The 16,596-nt window shown below is 41.0% G+C and overlaps 1 protein-coding gene across 1 annotated transcript in view; it reads left to right on the top strand.

Annotated features, from left to right (window-relative positions):
• LOC139584100 (transient receptor potential cation channel subfamily M member 1-like) overlaps positions 1–16,596 on the top strand; it is a 92,933-nt gene that overhangs the window by 28,670 nt on the left and 47,667 nt on the right. Inside the window, exons 12-21 of the mRNA XM_071415609.1 lie at positions 114–248; positions 527–577; positions 736–876; positions 1,470–1,499; positions 1,725–2,008; positions 2,355–2,583; positions 2,942–3,061; positions 8,604–8,726; positions 11,265–11,393; positions 13,084–13,335. Of these exons, the coding sequence (XP_071271710.1) occupies positions 114–248; positions 527–577; positions 736–876; positions 1,470–1,499; positions 1,725–2,008; positions 2,355–2,583; positions 2,942–3,061; positions 8,604–8,726; positions 11,265–11,393; positions 13,084–13,335 (1,494 nt within the window). The remainder of the gene's footprint in view (positions 1–113; positions 249–526; positions 578–735; positions 877–1,469; positions 1,500–1,724; positions 2,009–2,354; positions 2,584–2,941; positions 3,062–8,603; positions 8,727–11,264; positions 11,394–13,083; positions 13,336–16,596) is intronic.

The following is a 16,596-nucleotide window of genomic DNA, read 5'->3' as shown; positions in this document are numbered from 1 at the left end:
ATACTGCTTGAGTACATGCACTTCCTATGGAATATTAGCTCTGAAATACCATGAGCACCGGCATCTAAATATAAAGAGTAGTGGCACCAGTCATGAATGTGTGCCTCTCCCAGGTGAACTCTCTGGAGCAGGCCATGATGGATGCCTTGGTGCTGGATAGGGTGGACTTTGTCAAGCTGCTGATAGAGAATGGCGTCAACATCCACCATTTCCTCACCATTCCTCGCCTGGAGGAGCTGTACAACACGGTGAGACAGACAGACAGACAGACAGACAGACAGACAGACAGACAGACAGACAGACAGACAGACAGACAGACAGACAGACAGACAGACAGACAGACAGACAGACAGACAGACAGACAGACAGACAGACAGACAGACCATGTCTCGCCTGGAGGAGCTGTACAACACGGTGAGATGAGACAAGACCACGCTAATGTAGAGACTTGCCCTGAATCCCAAATCAAGCCCATATCCAGTTGTAGGGTTATTCATATTGTACAACGTTCTCTTCTAACACACAGAGACTGGGTCCTGCTAACACGTTGCATGTTGTGGTGAGAGACGTCAAGAAGGTAAGATGATCTCTCTGATTCATGGAAGATATTCTTCCTCATTCAACATTATTTGGCTTGTTTCTGCTGAATTAAACTGTGGTTTGTGCTGTTACAGCCAGGTGTGTAATCAGGGATTACAGAAATGTAATCTGTGAGTATAATCTGTGGTGTTCCAGGGCAACCTCCCACCAGACTACCAGATCACTCTGATTGACATTGGTCTGGTGATGGAGTACCTGATGGGTGGGGCTTACCGCTGTAACTACACCAGGAAGAACTTCAGGGCGCTTTACAACAACCTCTACGGGCTGAAGAGGGTAAGACTAGTTATCTCTATAACAACCTGTATTGGCTGAAGAGGGTGACACTAGTTAGCTCTGTAACAAACTCTATGGGCTGAAGAGGACAAGACTAGTTAGCTGTATAACAACCTGTATTGACTGAACAGGGTAAGACAGGTGATATCAGCAACTAGATCTCGCAAGAAACACAATAGAAAGCCTCACGATGGAACAGACGTATCTTTATCATGTGATGTTATTGACACGTATCTTTATCATGTGATGTTACTGACACGTATCTTTATCATGTGATGTTATTGACACGTATCTTTATCATGTGATGTTACTAACACGTATCTTTATCATGTGATGTTATTGACACGTATCTTTATCATGTGATGTTACTGACACGTATCTTTATCATGTGATGTTATTGACACGTATCTTTATCATGTGATGTTATTGACACGTATCTTTATCATGTGATGTTACTGACACGTATCTTTATCATGTGATGTTATTGACACGTATCTTTATCATGTGATGTTACTGACACGTATCTTTATCATGTGATGTTATTGACACTTTCTAACATGACATTATACTTCTCTTCTTCTGGTTGTTTGCAGCCAAAAGCCTTGAAGATGCTGGGGCTGGAGGTAATAGCAAGTCTTTGTTCAAGAAATACTCTACACTATTTCCTTCATTCAACCATGTTTGGAACGTTATATTCCTTTAATAAGAGAGATGTTAGATGGTACAGTTCACAAACACAACACTATTATAAATAACGTTATCTGCACAACACTATTCTAAAAGTTCCCCTCTGTGTGTTATCTGCCCTAACACCCTCACTTCACCCGTGTCACTTCCTGTGTCACCAGGACGACGAGCCGAGGGGAAAGAATAAGAAAGGGAAGAAGAAGAAAGAGGAGGAGGTAGAGATAGATGTGGACGACCCTGAGGTCTGTCGCTTCACCTACCCCTTCCACGAGCTGATGGTGTGGGCCGTTCTCATGAAGCGCCAGAAGATGGCGCTGTTTCTGTGGCAACGTGGGGAGGAGGCCATGGCCAAGGCTCTGGTGGCCTGTAAGCTATACACAGCCATGGCTAAAGAGTCATCTGAACTGGTGGACGATATCGCCCAGGACCTGGACAACAACTCCAAGTGAGTTCCTGTCTTGTACTTCTCCCATTACTGAGATAGTGGTTCCTCTTGTGATCATCACAGACAGGCAGGTCATTGTCCCTGATGATTAAAACATTACACAATCACTAAAATAGTTCTACTTTTGCCTCACCTACGGTCTCCTAATTTTCATGGTCCTTCAAGCGGGATACCCTGTGGTGATTATTTTATTTTATTTAACAAATAAGAGAAAATTCTTATTTACAATGACGGCATAGTTCAACCTATAGTTCCATACACCCTATTTCCCATTGTGCTTAGTATAGCAAGCCGGATTAAGATCAGATTTTTCAGGCCATAAAGTAAAAGGACTCTTTCTCAACAGGGAGTTTGGCCAGCTGGCCTACGAGCTCCTGGACCAGTCCTATAAGCACGATGAACAGGTGGCCATGAAGCTGCTGACCTATGAGCTGACCAACTGGAGCAACTCTACCTGTCTGAAACTGGCCGTGGCCGCCAAGCACCGAGACTTCATCGCCCACACCTGCAGTCAGATGCTGCTGACCGACATGTGGATGGGAAATCTGAGAATGGGGAAGAACCCCGGGCTTAAGGTAAAATAACGGCGGTGAATTGGTAAACCTCCCTCCTTAGCTTGAAATACCACCACCAGCATCACTGAATTGCTAGCTTTTCAGTGGTGCAGCAGTAAGAACTAGGTCCCTGGTTCTATTGGTTCCTATCAAGGTTTCTTCCTTCCAGGGAGATGTTCCTTAGCTGCCTTGTATTTGCTTTACTCTTTGCTGTAGAGCAGAAACAACTCCATGAGTTGAGAAACAGATTGACTTTCATGACCACATGGACAATACTCTTCATATCAGCCAGATCTGTGGATCTGCTCTGCAAGCTCTTTGGCGTCTGGGCCGGGTTACTGTAAAAGCACTTTGTGACCAGGGTTTTTTGTCTTTCTAGGTGATTCTGGGCATCATATTCCCTCCATCAATTCTGCTGCTGGTGGACTTCAAAGGAGAAGACCAGTCCTACACAGCTAACTCTGACGAAGGGAAAGACAAGGACGATGACGCCGGCAAGGTACAGAAGACTACGGTTGACCAACATATCATAAAATGCCTGTCAGAGTGGTGAGATGTTCATCCACAAGACTCTGTTCCTTGAACTTATATTGACATTTTAGTCATTTAGCAGGCACTCCAGAGTGACCTATCAGCAAAGTCACTACTAGAAACAATTATTATAATAATTTTTTTATTTAACCTTTATTTAACTAGGCAAGTCAGTTAAGAACAAATTCTTATTTACAATGACGGCCTACCCCGGCCAAACCCAGACAATGCTGGGCCAATTGTGCACCACCCTATGGGACTCCCAATCATGTCCGGATGTGATACAGCCTGGATTCGAACCAGGGACTGTAGTGACGCCTCTTGCATTGAGAAACAGTACGTTAAACAGCAGCACAACTTGAGTACCCCCCCCCCCCAAAAAAAAAAACATCAAACAGATAGGTCCATAGCAACAGTGTAAAAGATAGGCCCCTAGTAACAATGTAACCAATTGGCCCCTAGTAACAGGGTAACAGATAGATCCATAGTAACAGGGTAACAGATATGTCGGTAGTAACAGGACCCAAGGAACAGTGTAAAAGATAGGTCCCTAGTAACAGTGTAACAGATATGCCCCTAGTAACAGTGTAACAGATAGGCCCCTAGTAACAGTGTAACAGATATGCCCCTAGTAACAGTGTAACAGATAGGCTGATAGTAACAGGGTAACAGATAGGCCCCTAGTAACAGAGTAACAGATAGGCTGATAGTAACAGGGTAACAGATAGGCTGATAGTAACAGGGTAACAGATACACTGTTACTAGTGGCATATCTGTTACACTGTTACTAGGGGCATGTCTGTTACACTGTTACTATGGGCCTATCTGTTACCCTGTTACTAGGGGCCTATCTGTTACACTGTTACTAGGGGCATATCTGTTACACTGTTACTAGGGACCTATCTTTTACACTGTTCCTTGGGTCCTGTTACTACCGACATATCTGTTACCCTGTTACTATGGATCTATCTGTTACCCTGTTACTAGGGGCCAATTGGTTACATTGTTACTAGGGGCCTATCTTTTACACTGTTACTATGGGCCTATCTGTTACCCTGTTACTAGGGACCTACCTGTTACCCTCGTCTGGACCCGCAGAATGCAACTAGGAAAGCTGCCGTTACCGTCAATATTATCGTCAATATTAGAACCATCAATATTACGTGCAATCATTGGACAATAAACTAGACGAGGTACGATCACAAATATCCTACCAACGGGACATCAAAAACTGTAATATTCTATGCTTCACGGAATCGTGGCTGAATGACAACATGGATATTCAGCTAGTGGGATATACGTTGCACCGGCAAGATGGAACAGCACACTCCGGTAAGACGAGGGGGGGCGGTCTGTGCATATTTGTAAACAACAGCTGGTGCACGAAATCTGAGGAAGTCTCTAGATTTTGCTCGCCTGAAGTAGAGTATATTGTGATAAATTGCAGGCCACACTACTTGCCTAGAGAGTTCTCAGCTATACTTTTCGTGGCTGTTTATTTACCACCACAGACAGATGCTGGCACTAAGACCGCACTCAGTCAGCTGTATAAGGAAATAAGCAAACAGGAAACCACTCACCCAGAGGCGGCGCTCCTATTGGCCGGAGACTTTAATGCAGGGAAACTTTAATCAGTTCTACCAAATCTCTATAAACATGTTAAATGTGCAACCAGAGGGAAAAAAATTATAGATCACCTGTACTCCACACACAGAGACACGTACAAAGCTCTCCCTCGCCCTCCATTTGGTAAATCCGACCACAACTGTATCCTCCTGATTCCTGCTTACAAGCAAAAATTTAAGCAGGAAGCACCAGTGACTCGGTCTATAAAAAAATGGTCAGATGAAGCAGATGCTAAACTACAGAACTGCTTTGCTATCACAGACTGGAACATGTTCCGGGATTCTTCCGATGACATTGAGGAATACACCACATCAGTCACTGGCTTTATCAATATCTTTCCCCCCGCTGATAACCAGGTGGCGAATCGCATCTCTGCATGTCTGGCAGACATATCAGTGTGGATGACGGATCACCACCTCAAGCTGAACCTCGGCAAGACGGAGCTGCTCTTCCTCCCGGGGAAGGACTGCCCGTTCCATGATCTCGCCATCACGGTTGACAACTCCATTGTGTCCTCCTCCCAGAGTGCTAAGAACCTTGGCGTGATCCTGGACAACACCCTGTCGTTCTCAACTCACATCAAGGCGGTGACCCGTTCCTGTAGGTTCATGCTCTACAACATTCGCAGAGTACGACCCTGCCTCACACAGGAAGCGGCGCAGGTCCTAATCCAGGCACTTGTCATCTCCCGTCTGGATTACTGCAACTCGCTGTTGGCTGGGCTCCCTGCCTGTGCCATTAAACCCCTACAACTCATCCAGAACGCCGCAGCCCGTCTGGTGTTCAACCTTCCCAAGTTCTCTCACGTCACCCCGCTCCTCCGCTCTCTCCACTGGCTTCCAGTTGAAGCTCGCATCCGCTACAAGACCATGGTGCTTGCCTACGGAGCTGTGAGGGGAACGGCACCTCCGTACCTTCAGGCTCTGATCAGGCCCTACACCCAAACAAGGGCACTGCGTTCATCCACCTCTGGCCTGCTCGCCTCCCTACCTCTGAGGAAGTACAGTTCCCGCTCAGCCCAGTCAAAACTGTTCGCTGCTCTGGCACCCCAATGGTGGAACAAACTCCCTCACGACGCCAGGTCAGCGGAGTCAATCACCACCTTCCGGAGACACCTGAAACCCCACCTCTTTAAGGAATACCTAGGATAGGATAAAGTAATCCTTCTAACCCCCCCCTCCCCCTTAAAAGACTGAGATGCACTATTGTAAAGTGGTTGTTCCACTGGATATCATAAGGTGAATGCACCAATTTGTAAGTCGCTCTGGATAAGAGCGTCTGCTAAATGACTTAAATGTAAATGTAAGTGCATCGAGGACATCGTTCCCACAGTGACTGTACGTACATACACCAACCAGAAGCCATGGATTACAGGCAACATTCGCACTGAGCTAAAGGGTAGAGCTGCCGCTTTCAAGGAGCGGGACTCTAACCCGGAAGCTTACAAGAAATCCCGCTATGCCCTGCGACGAACCATCAAACAGGCAAAGCGTCAATACAGGGCTAAGATTGAATCATACTACATCGGCTCCGACGCTCGTCTTATGTGGCAGGGCTTGAAAACTATTACAGACTACAAAGGGAAGCACAGCCGCGAGCTGCCCAGTGACACGAGCCTCCCCAGACGAGCTAAATCACTTCTATGCTCGCTTTGAGGCAAACAACACTGAGGCATGCATGAGAGCATCAGCTGTTCCGCATGACTGTGTGATCATGCTCTCCGTAGCCGACGTGAGTAAGACCTTTAAACAGGTCAACATACACAAGGCTGCGGGGCCAGACAGATTACCAGGACGTTTGCTCCGGGCATGTGCTGACCAACTTGCAGGTGTCTTCACTGACTTTTTCAAAATGTTCCGGATTGAGTCTGTAATACCAACATGTTTCAAGCAGACCACCTTAGTCCCTGTGCCCAGTAACTCAAAGGCAACCTGCCTAAATGACTACAGACACGTAGCACTCACGTCCATAGCCATGAAGTGCTTTGAAAGGCTGGTAATGGCTCACATCAACACCATTATCCCAGAAACCCTAAACCCACTCCAATTTGCATACCGCCCAAACAGATCCACAGATGATGCAATCTCTATTGCACTCCACACTGCCCTTTCCCACCTGGACAAAAGGAACACCTATGTGAGAAAGCTGTTCATTGACTACAGCTCAGCGATCAACACCATAATACCATCAAAGCTCATCACCAAGCTAAGGAACCTGGGACTAAACACCCTCTGCAATTGGATCCTGGACTTCCTGATACGCCGCCCCCAGGTGGTGAGGGTAGGTAGCAACACATCTGCCATGCTGATCCTCAACACTGGATCTCCCCAGGGGTGCGTGCTCAGTCCCATCCTGTTCTCCCTGTTCACCCACGACTGCATGGCCAGGCATGACTCCAACACCATCATTAAGTTTGCTGGCGACACTACAGTGGTAGGCTTGATTACCAACAACGACGAGACGGCCTTCAGGGAGGAGGGCCCTCAGAGTGTGGTGTCAGGAAAATAACCTCACACTCAACGTAAACAAAACAAAGGAGATGATCATGGACTTCTGGAAACAGCAGAGGGAGCACCCTCCTATCCACATCGACGGGACAGTAGTGGAGAAGGTGAAAAGTTTTAAGTTCCTCGGCGTACACATCACGGACAAACTGAATTGGTCCACCCACACAGACAGCATGGTGGAGAAGGCGCAACAGCGCCTCTTCAACCTCAGGAGGCTGACGAAATTTGGCTTGTCAACAAAAACACTCAAACTTTTACAGATGCACAAACGAGAGCATCCTTTCGGGCTGTATCACCGCCTGGTACGGCAAATGCTCCGCCCACAACCGTAAGGCTCTCCAGAGGGTAGTGAGGTCTGCACAACGCATCACCGGGGGCAAACTACCTGCCCTCCAGGACACCTACACCACCCGATGTCACAGGAAGGCCATAAAGATCATCAAGGACAACAACCACCCGAGCCACTGCCTGTTCACCCCGCTATCATCCAGAAGGCGAGGTCAGTACAGGTGCATCAAAGCAGGGACCGAGAGACTGAAAAACAGCTTCTATCTCAAAGCCACCAGACTGTTAAACAGCCATCACTAACATTGAGTGGCTTCTGCCAACATACACACTCAATCTCTAGCCACTTTAATAATTCAATAATTGGATGTAATAAAGTTATCTCTAGTCACTTCAACAATGCCACTTTCTATAATGTTTACATACTGTACATTTCTCATGTCATATGTATATACTGTACTCTATACCATCTACTGCATCTTGCCTATGCCGTTTGGCCATCGCTCATCCATATATTTATATGTACATATTCTTATTCATTCCTTTACACTTGTGTGTATAAGGTAGTTGTTGTGAAATTGTTAGATTACTTGTTACATATTAGTGCACGGTCGGAACTAGAAGCACAAGCATTTCGCTACACTCTCATTAACATCTGATAACCATGTGTATGCAACCAATACAATTTGATTTGATGGTAACAGGGTAACAGGTAGGCCTTTAGTAACAGTGTAACATATAGGCGCCTAGTAACAGGGTAACATATAGTCCCCTAGTAACAGTGTAACATATAGGCCAATAGTAACAGTGTAACAGATAGGTCAATGGTAACAGGTAGGCCCTTAGTAACAGTGTAAGAGATAGGCTCCTTGTAACAGATAGGCTCCTAGTAACAGTGTAACAGGGTAACAGGTAGCCCTTAGTAACAGTGTAACAGGGTAACAGGTAGCCCTTATTAACAGTGTAACAGGGTAACAGGTAGCCCTTAGTAACAGTGTCACAGATAGGCCCCTAGTACCAGTGAGTCCTGGTGTTAATTTGTGTTGATTGATTGATTGATTGATTGGTTGATTGATCAATTTATTGATTCAGGATGACGTTGTGTCAAGGAAGGGGGATGAAGAGGAGGGCAGCAGTAATGTCCGGAGGAAGCCTATTGGGTGGAGGATCTATGAGTTCTATGATGCCCCGTTCACCAAGTTCTGGTTCAACACCGTAAGTATCACGATAGTAATACAATACTAAACAGACCTCCTACCTGATCCTAATACAATACTAAACAGACCTCCTACCTGATCCTAATACAATACTAAACAGACTTCCTACCTGATCCTAAGAAAATACTGAACAGACCTCCTACCTGATCCTAATAAAATACTAAACAGACCTCCTACCTGATCCTAGTAAAATACTAAACAAACCTCCAACCTGATCCTAATAAAATACTAAACAGACCTCCTACCTGATCCTAATACAATACTAAACAGACCTCCTACCTGATCCTAATAAAATAATAAACAGACCTCCTACCTGATCCTAATAAAATACTAAACAGACCTCCTACCTGATCCTAGTAAAATACTAAACAGACCTCCTACCTGATCCTAGTAAAATACTAAACAAACCTCCAACCTGATCCTAATAAAATACTAAACAGACCTCCTACCTGATCCTAATACAATACTAAACAGACCTCCTACCTGATCCTAGTAAAATACTAAACAAACCTCCAACCTGATCCTAATAAAATACTAAACAGACCTCCTACCTGATCCTAATACAATACTAAACAGACCTCCTACCTGATCCTAATAAAATAATAAACAGACCTCCTACCTGATCCTAATAAAATACTAAACAGACCTCCTACCTGATCCTAGTAAAATACTAAACAGACCTCCTACCTGATCCTAGTAAAATACTAAACAGACCTCCTACCTGGTCCTAATAAAATACTAAACAGACCTCCTACCTGATCCTAATAAAATACTAAACAGACCTCCTACCTGATCCTAATAAAATACTGAACAGACCTCCTACCTGATCCTAATAAAATACTAAACAGACCTCCTACCTGATCCTAGTAAAATACTAAACAGACCTCCAACCTGATCCTAATAAAATACTAAACAGACCTCCTACCTGATCCTAATAAAATACTAAACCGACCTCCTACCTGATCCTAATAAAATACTAAACCGACCTCCTACCTGATCCTAATACAATACTAAACAGACCTCCTACCTGATCCTAATAAAATACTAAACAGACCTACTACCTGATCCTAATAAAATACTAAACAGACCCTCTACCTGATCCTAGTAAAATACTAAACAGACCTCCTACCTGATCCTAATAAAATACTAAACAGACCTCCTACCTGATCCTAATAAAATACTAAACAGACCTCCTACCTGATCCTAATAAAATACTAAACAGACCTCCTACTTGATCCTAGTAAAATACTACAGACCTACCTGATCCTAATAAAATACTAAACAGACCTCCTACCTGATCCTAATAAAATACTAAACAGACCTCCAACCTGATCCTAGTAAAATACTAAACAGACTTCCTACCTGATCCTAGTAAAATACTAAACAGACCTCCAACCTGATCCTAATACAATACTAAACAGACCTCCTACCTGATCCTAGTAAAATACTAAACAGACCTCCAACCTGATCCTAGTAAAATACTAAACAGACCTCCAACCTGATCCTAATAAATTACTAAACAGACCTCCTACCTGATCCTAGTAAAATACTAAAACAGGCCTCCTACCTGATCCTAGTAAAATACTAAAACAGACCTCCAACCTGATCCTAGTAAAATACTACAGACCTACCTGATCCTAATAAATTACTAAACAGACCTCCTACCTGATCCTAATAAAATACAAAACAGACCTCCAACCTAATCCTAATAAATTACTAAACAGACCTCCTACCTGATCCTAATAAAATACAAAACAGACCTCCAACCTGATCCTAGTAAAATACTAAACAGACCTCCTACCTGATCCTAATAAAATACTAAACAGACCTCCTACCTGATCCTAATAAAATACTAAACAGACCTCCTACCTGATCCTAGTAAAATACTAAACAGACCTCCAACCTGATCCTAATACAATACTAAACAGACCTCCTACCTGATCCTAGTAAAATACTAAACAGACCTCCTACCTGATCCTAATAAAATACTAAACAGACCTCCTACCTGATCCTAATAAAATACTAAACAGACCTCCTACCTGATCCTAATAAAATACTAAACAGACCTCCAACCTGATCCTAGTAAAATACTAAACAGACCTCCTACCTGATCTTAGTAAAATACTAAACAGACCTCCTACCTGATCCTAATAAAATACTAAACAGACCTCCTACCTGATCCTAATAAATTACTAAACAGACCTCCTACCTGATCCTAATAAAATACTAAACAGACCTCCAACCTGATCCTAATAAAATATTAAACAGACCTCCTACCTGATCCTAATACAATACTAAACAGACCTCCTACCTGATCCTAATAAAATACTAAACAGACCTCCTACCTGATCCTAATAAAATACTAAACAGACCTCCTACCTGATCCTAATAAATTACTGAACAGATATCCTACCTGATCCTAATAAATTACTAAACAGACCTCCTACCTGATCATAGTAAAATATTAAACAGACCTCCTACCTGGGCTACCTGATGTCTAGCGGTATGTTATGTGGTCTATCTATTTCTCTGTTAGATCTCCTACCTGGGCTACCTGATGCTGTATAACTACATAATCCTGGTGAAGATGGAGCGATGGCCGTCCATCCAGGAGTGGATCGTCATCGCCTACATCCTCACGCTCGGCTTCGAGAAAGTCAGACAGGTCAATTAGAAACAAGTTTAAGTTCAACTTCAAGTTCAAGTAAGCTTGGGGAATTCGTTCTCAGATGAAAAAAAAATATTCCCAACAATATTGCATCTATAGTGCACTATATAGCACCTTACCTCCCATATAAACACAGTATAGCACCTTACCTCTCATATAAACACAGTATAGCACCTTACCTCCCATATAAACACAGTATAGCACCTTACCTCCCATATAAACACAGTATAGCACCTTACCTCCCATATAAACACATTATAGCACCTTACCTCCCATATAAACACATTATAGCACCTTACCTCCCATATAAACACAGTATAGCACCTTATCTCCCATATAAACACATTATAGCACCTTACCTCCCATATAAACACATTATAGCACCTTACCTCCCATATAAACACAGTATAGCACCTTACCTCCCATATAAACACATTATAGCACCTTACCTCCCATATAAACACAGTATAGCACCTTACCTCCCATATAAACACAGTATAGCACCTTACCTCCCATATAAACACAGTATAGCACCTTACCTCCCATATAAACACAGTATAGCACCTTACCTCCCATATAAACACAGTATAGCACCTTACCTCCCAGATAAACACATTATAGCACCTTACCTCCCAGATAAACACATTATAGCACCTTACCTCCCATATAAACACATTATAGCACCTTACCTCCCAGATAAACACATTATAGCACCTTACCTCCCAGATAAACACATTATAGCACCTTACCTCCCATATAAACACATTATAGCACCTTACCTCCCATATAAACACAATCTAGCACCTTACCTCCCATATAAACACATTATAGCACCTTACCTCCCATATAAACACATTATAGCACCTTACCTCCCATATAAACACAGTATAGCACCTTACCTCCCATATAAACACAGTATAGGTAATAGGCTGTTTCAGGTGCAGCTGTACTGTATGTGAGCATTGATTGATGCTTTGTACTTCACAGACCCTGATGTCAGTCAGGGTGTAGTGTACATCAAGATGCTTCGTACAGAAATGGGACATCCTACCCCAGGCACGGTTCTGGCTCGGACAAGGCTTACTTACTAACTTTGACCTTGACCCATAGATCCTGTGTCAGAGCTGGGATTACTAACTTTGACCTTGACCCATACATCCTGATGTCAGAGCCTTACTTTGAATTTGACCCTTAGATCCTGATGTCAGAGCCTGGGTTACTAACTTTGACCTTGACCCTTAGATCCTGATGTCAGAGCCTGGGTTACTAACTTTGACCTTGACCCATACATCCTGATGTCAGAGCCTTACTTTGAATTTGACCCTTAGATCCTAATGTCAGAGCCTGGGTTACTAACTTTGACCTTGACCCTTAGATCCTAATGTCAGAGCCTGGGTTACTAACTTTGACCTTGACCCTTAGATCCTGATGTCAGAGCCTGGGTTACTAACTTTGACCTTGACCCATACATCCTGATGTCAGAGCCTTACTTTGAATTTGACCCTTAGATCCTGATGTCAGAGCCTGGGTTACTAACTTTGACCTTGACCCATAGATCCTGTGTCAGAGCTGGGATTACTAACTTTGACCTTGACCCATACATCCTGATGTCAGAGCCTTACTTTGAATTTGACCCTTAGATCCTAATGTCAGAGCCTGGGTTACTAACTTTGACCTTGACCCTTAGATCCTAATGTCAGAGCCTGGGAAGCTGAAGCAGAAGATCAACGTATGGCTCCAAGAGGTCTGGAACATCACTGACCTGGCAGCCATCTCCACCTTCCTGGTTGGCCTTCTGCTGAGGCTGCAGAACGAACCCCTCCTGGGCATCGGACGGGTCATCTACTGCATAGACATCATCTTCTGGTACATCAGGGTGCTTGACATCTTCGGGGTCAACAAGTACCTGGGACCCTATGTCATGATGATCGGGAAAATGGTAACTTCATTGATTGATTTTTGTTCGATATTTCAAAGTTAGTAGGCTGCTCCAGAGACAACATTACATACATTACATATTATAGAGGATAAAACCACAATAATTCCTGAAGGATTATTACTATGGTGGTTCTATAACTTCATTCAGCTGCTTTCTCCTCATCATTCATCACTAATATTCCCCAATCAAATGTATTGCGTAATACAGCACAGGTTACAGGGGGTTAGCCCCCCATACAGAAGATACTCAGTCTGCTTGTCTTGAGGCCTACTACCTCTGAAGATACCAGAGGAGGAAGGGGAGGACAGTACTGCTCCAAATGTTGACACGTTAGAAACAAAACAAATAATTGCATCCCATTGGCTTAATTACAAATCATTTATTCCAGATGACTGACATTCTATGTTCCATATTATAATGATTAACATGCTGTGTTCCATGTTCTATATTATAATTATTAACATGCTGTGTTCTATGTTCTATATTAGAATGACTGACATGCTGTGTTCTATATTAGAATGATTAACATGCTGTGTTCTATGTTCTATATTAGAATGACTGACATGCTGTGTTCTATGTTCTATATTAGAATGACTGACATGCTGTGTTCTATGTTCTATATTAGAATGATTAACATGCTGTGTTCTATATTAGAATGATTAACATGCTGTGTTCTATATTAGAATGATTAACATGCTGTGTTCTATATTAGAATGATTAACATGCTGTGTTCTATATTAGAATGATTAACATGCTGTGTTCTATATTAGAATGATTAACATGCTGTGTTCTATATTAGAATGATTAACATGCTGTGTTCTATATTAGAATGATTAACATGCTGTGTTCTATATTAGAATGATTAACATGCTGTGTTCTATGTTCTATATTAGAATTACTGACATGCTGTGTTCTATGTTGTATATTAGAATGATTAACATGCTGTGTTCTATATTAGAATGATTAACATGCTGTGTTCTATATTAGAATGATTAACATGCTGTGTTCTATATTAGAATGATTAACATGCTGTGTTCTATATTAGAATGATTAACATGCTGTGTTCTATATTAGAATGATTAACATGCTGTGTTCTATATTAGAATGATTAACATGCTGTGTTCCATGTTCTATATTATAATGACTGACATGCTGTGTTCTATGTTCTATATTAGAATGACTGACATGCTGTGTTCTATGTTCTATATTAGAATGATTAACATGCTGTGTTCTATATTAGAATGATTAACATGCTGTGTTGTATATTAGAATGATTAACATGCTGTGTTCCATGTTCTATATTAGAATGATTAACATGCTGTGTTCTATATTAGAATGATTAACATGCTGTGTTCTATAGTAGAATGATTAACATGCTGTGTTCTATATTAGAATGATTAACATGCTGTGTTCTATATTAGAATGATTAACATGCTGTGTTCTATATTAGAATGATTAACATGCTGTGTTCTATATTAGAATGATTAACATGCTGTGTTCTATATTAGAATGATTAACATGCTGTGTTCTATATTAGAATGATTAACATGCTGTGTTCTATATTAGAATGATTAACATGCTGTGTTCTATATTAGAATTATTAACATGCTGTGTTCTATATTAGAATGATTAACATGCTGTGTTCTATATTAGAATTATTAACATGCTGTGTTCTATGTTCTATATTAGAATTATTAACATGCTGTGTTCCATGTTCTATATTAGAATGATTAACATGCTGTGTTGTATATTAGAATGATTAACATGCTGTGTTCTATATTAGAATGATTAACATGCTGTGTTCTGTATTAGAATTATTAACATGCTCTGTTCTATATTAGAATGATTAACATGCTCTGTTCTATATTAGAATGATTAACATGCTGTGTTGTATATTAGAATGATTAACATGCTGTGTTCTATATTAGAATGATTAACATGCTGTGTTCTATGTTCTATATTAGAATTATTAACATGCTCTGTTCTATATTAGAATGATTAACATGCTGTGTTCTATATTAGAATGATTAACATGCTGTGTTCTATATTAGAATGATTAACATGCTGTGTTCTATATTAGAATGATTAACATGCCATGTTCTATATTAGAATGATTAACATGCTGTGTTCTATATTAGAATGATTAACATGCTGTGTTCTATAGTAGAATGATTAACATGCTGTGTTCTATATTAGAATGATTAACATGCTGTGTTCTATATTAGAATGATTAACATGCTGTGTTCTATATTAGAATGATTAACATGCTGTGTTCTATATTAGAATGATTAACATGCTGTGTTCTATATTAGAATGATTAACATGCTGTGTTCTATATTAGAATGATTAACATGCTGTGTTCTATATTAGAATGATTAACATGCTGTGTTCTATATTAGAATTATTAACATGCTGTGTTCTATATTAGAATGATTAACATGCTGTGTTCTATATTAGAATTATTAACATGCTGTGTTCTATGTTCTATATTAGAATTATTAACATGCTGTGTTCCATGTTCTATATTAGAATGATTAACATGCTGTGTTGTATATTAGAATGATTAACATGCTGTGTTCTATATTAGAATGATTAACATGCTGTGTTCTATGTTCTATATTAGAATTATTAACATGCTCTGTTCTATATTAGAATGATTAACATGCTGTGTTCTATATTAGAATGATTAACATGCTGTGTTGTATATTAGAATGATTAACATGCTGTGTTCTATATTAGAATGATTAACATGCTGTGTTCTATGTTCTATATTAGAATTATTAACATGCTCTGTTCTATATTAGAATGATTAACATGCTGTGTTCTATATTAGAATGATTAACATGCTGTGTTCTATATTAGAATGATTAACATGCTGTGTTCTATATTAGAATGATTAACATGCCATGTTCTATATTAGAATGATTAACATGCTGTGTTCTATATTAGAATGATTAACATGCTGTGTTCTATAGTAGAATGATTAACATGCTGTGTTCTATATTAGAATGATTAACATGCTGTGTTCTATATTAGAATGATTAACATGCTGTGTTCTATATTAGAATGATTAACATGCTGTGTTCTATATTAGAATGATTAACATGCTGTGTTCTATATTAGAATGATTAACATGCTGTGTTCTATATTAGAATGATTAACATGCTGTGTTCTATATTAGAATGATTAACATGCTGTGTTCTATATTAGAATTATTAACATGCTGTGTTCTATATTAGAATGATTAACATGCTGTGTTCT

The sequence above is a fragment of the Salvelinus alpinus genome, chromosome 9 (assembly GCF_045679555.1).
Source record: "Salvelinus alpinus chromosome 9, SLU_Salpinus.1, whole genome shotgun sequence".
NCBI lineage: Eukaryota > Metazoa > Chordata > Actinopteri > Salmoniformes > Salmonidae > Salvelinus > Salvelinus alpinus.
This window is presented reverse-complemented; position numbering and strand designations above follow the sequence as displayed.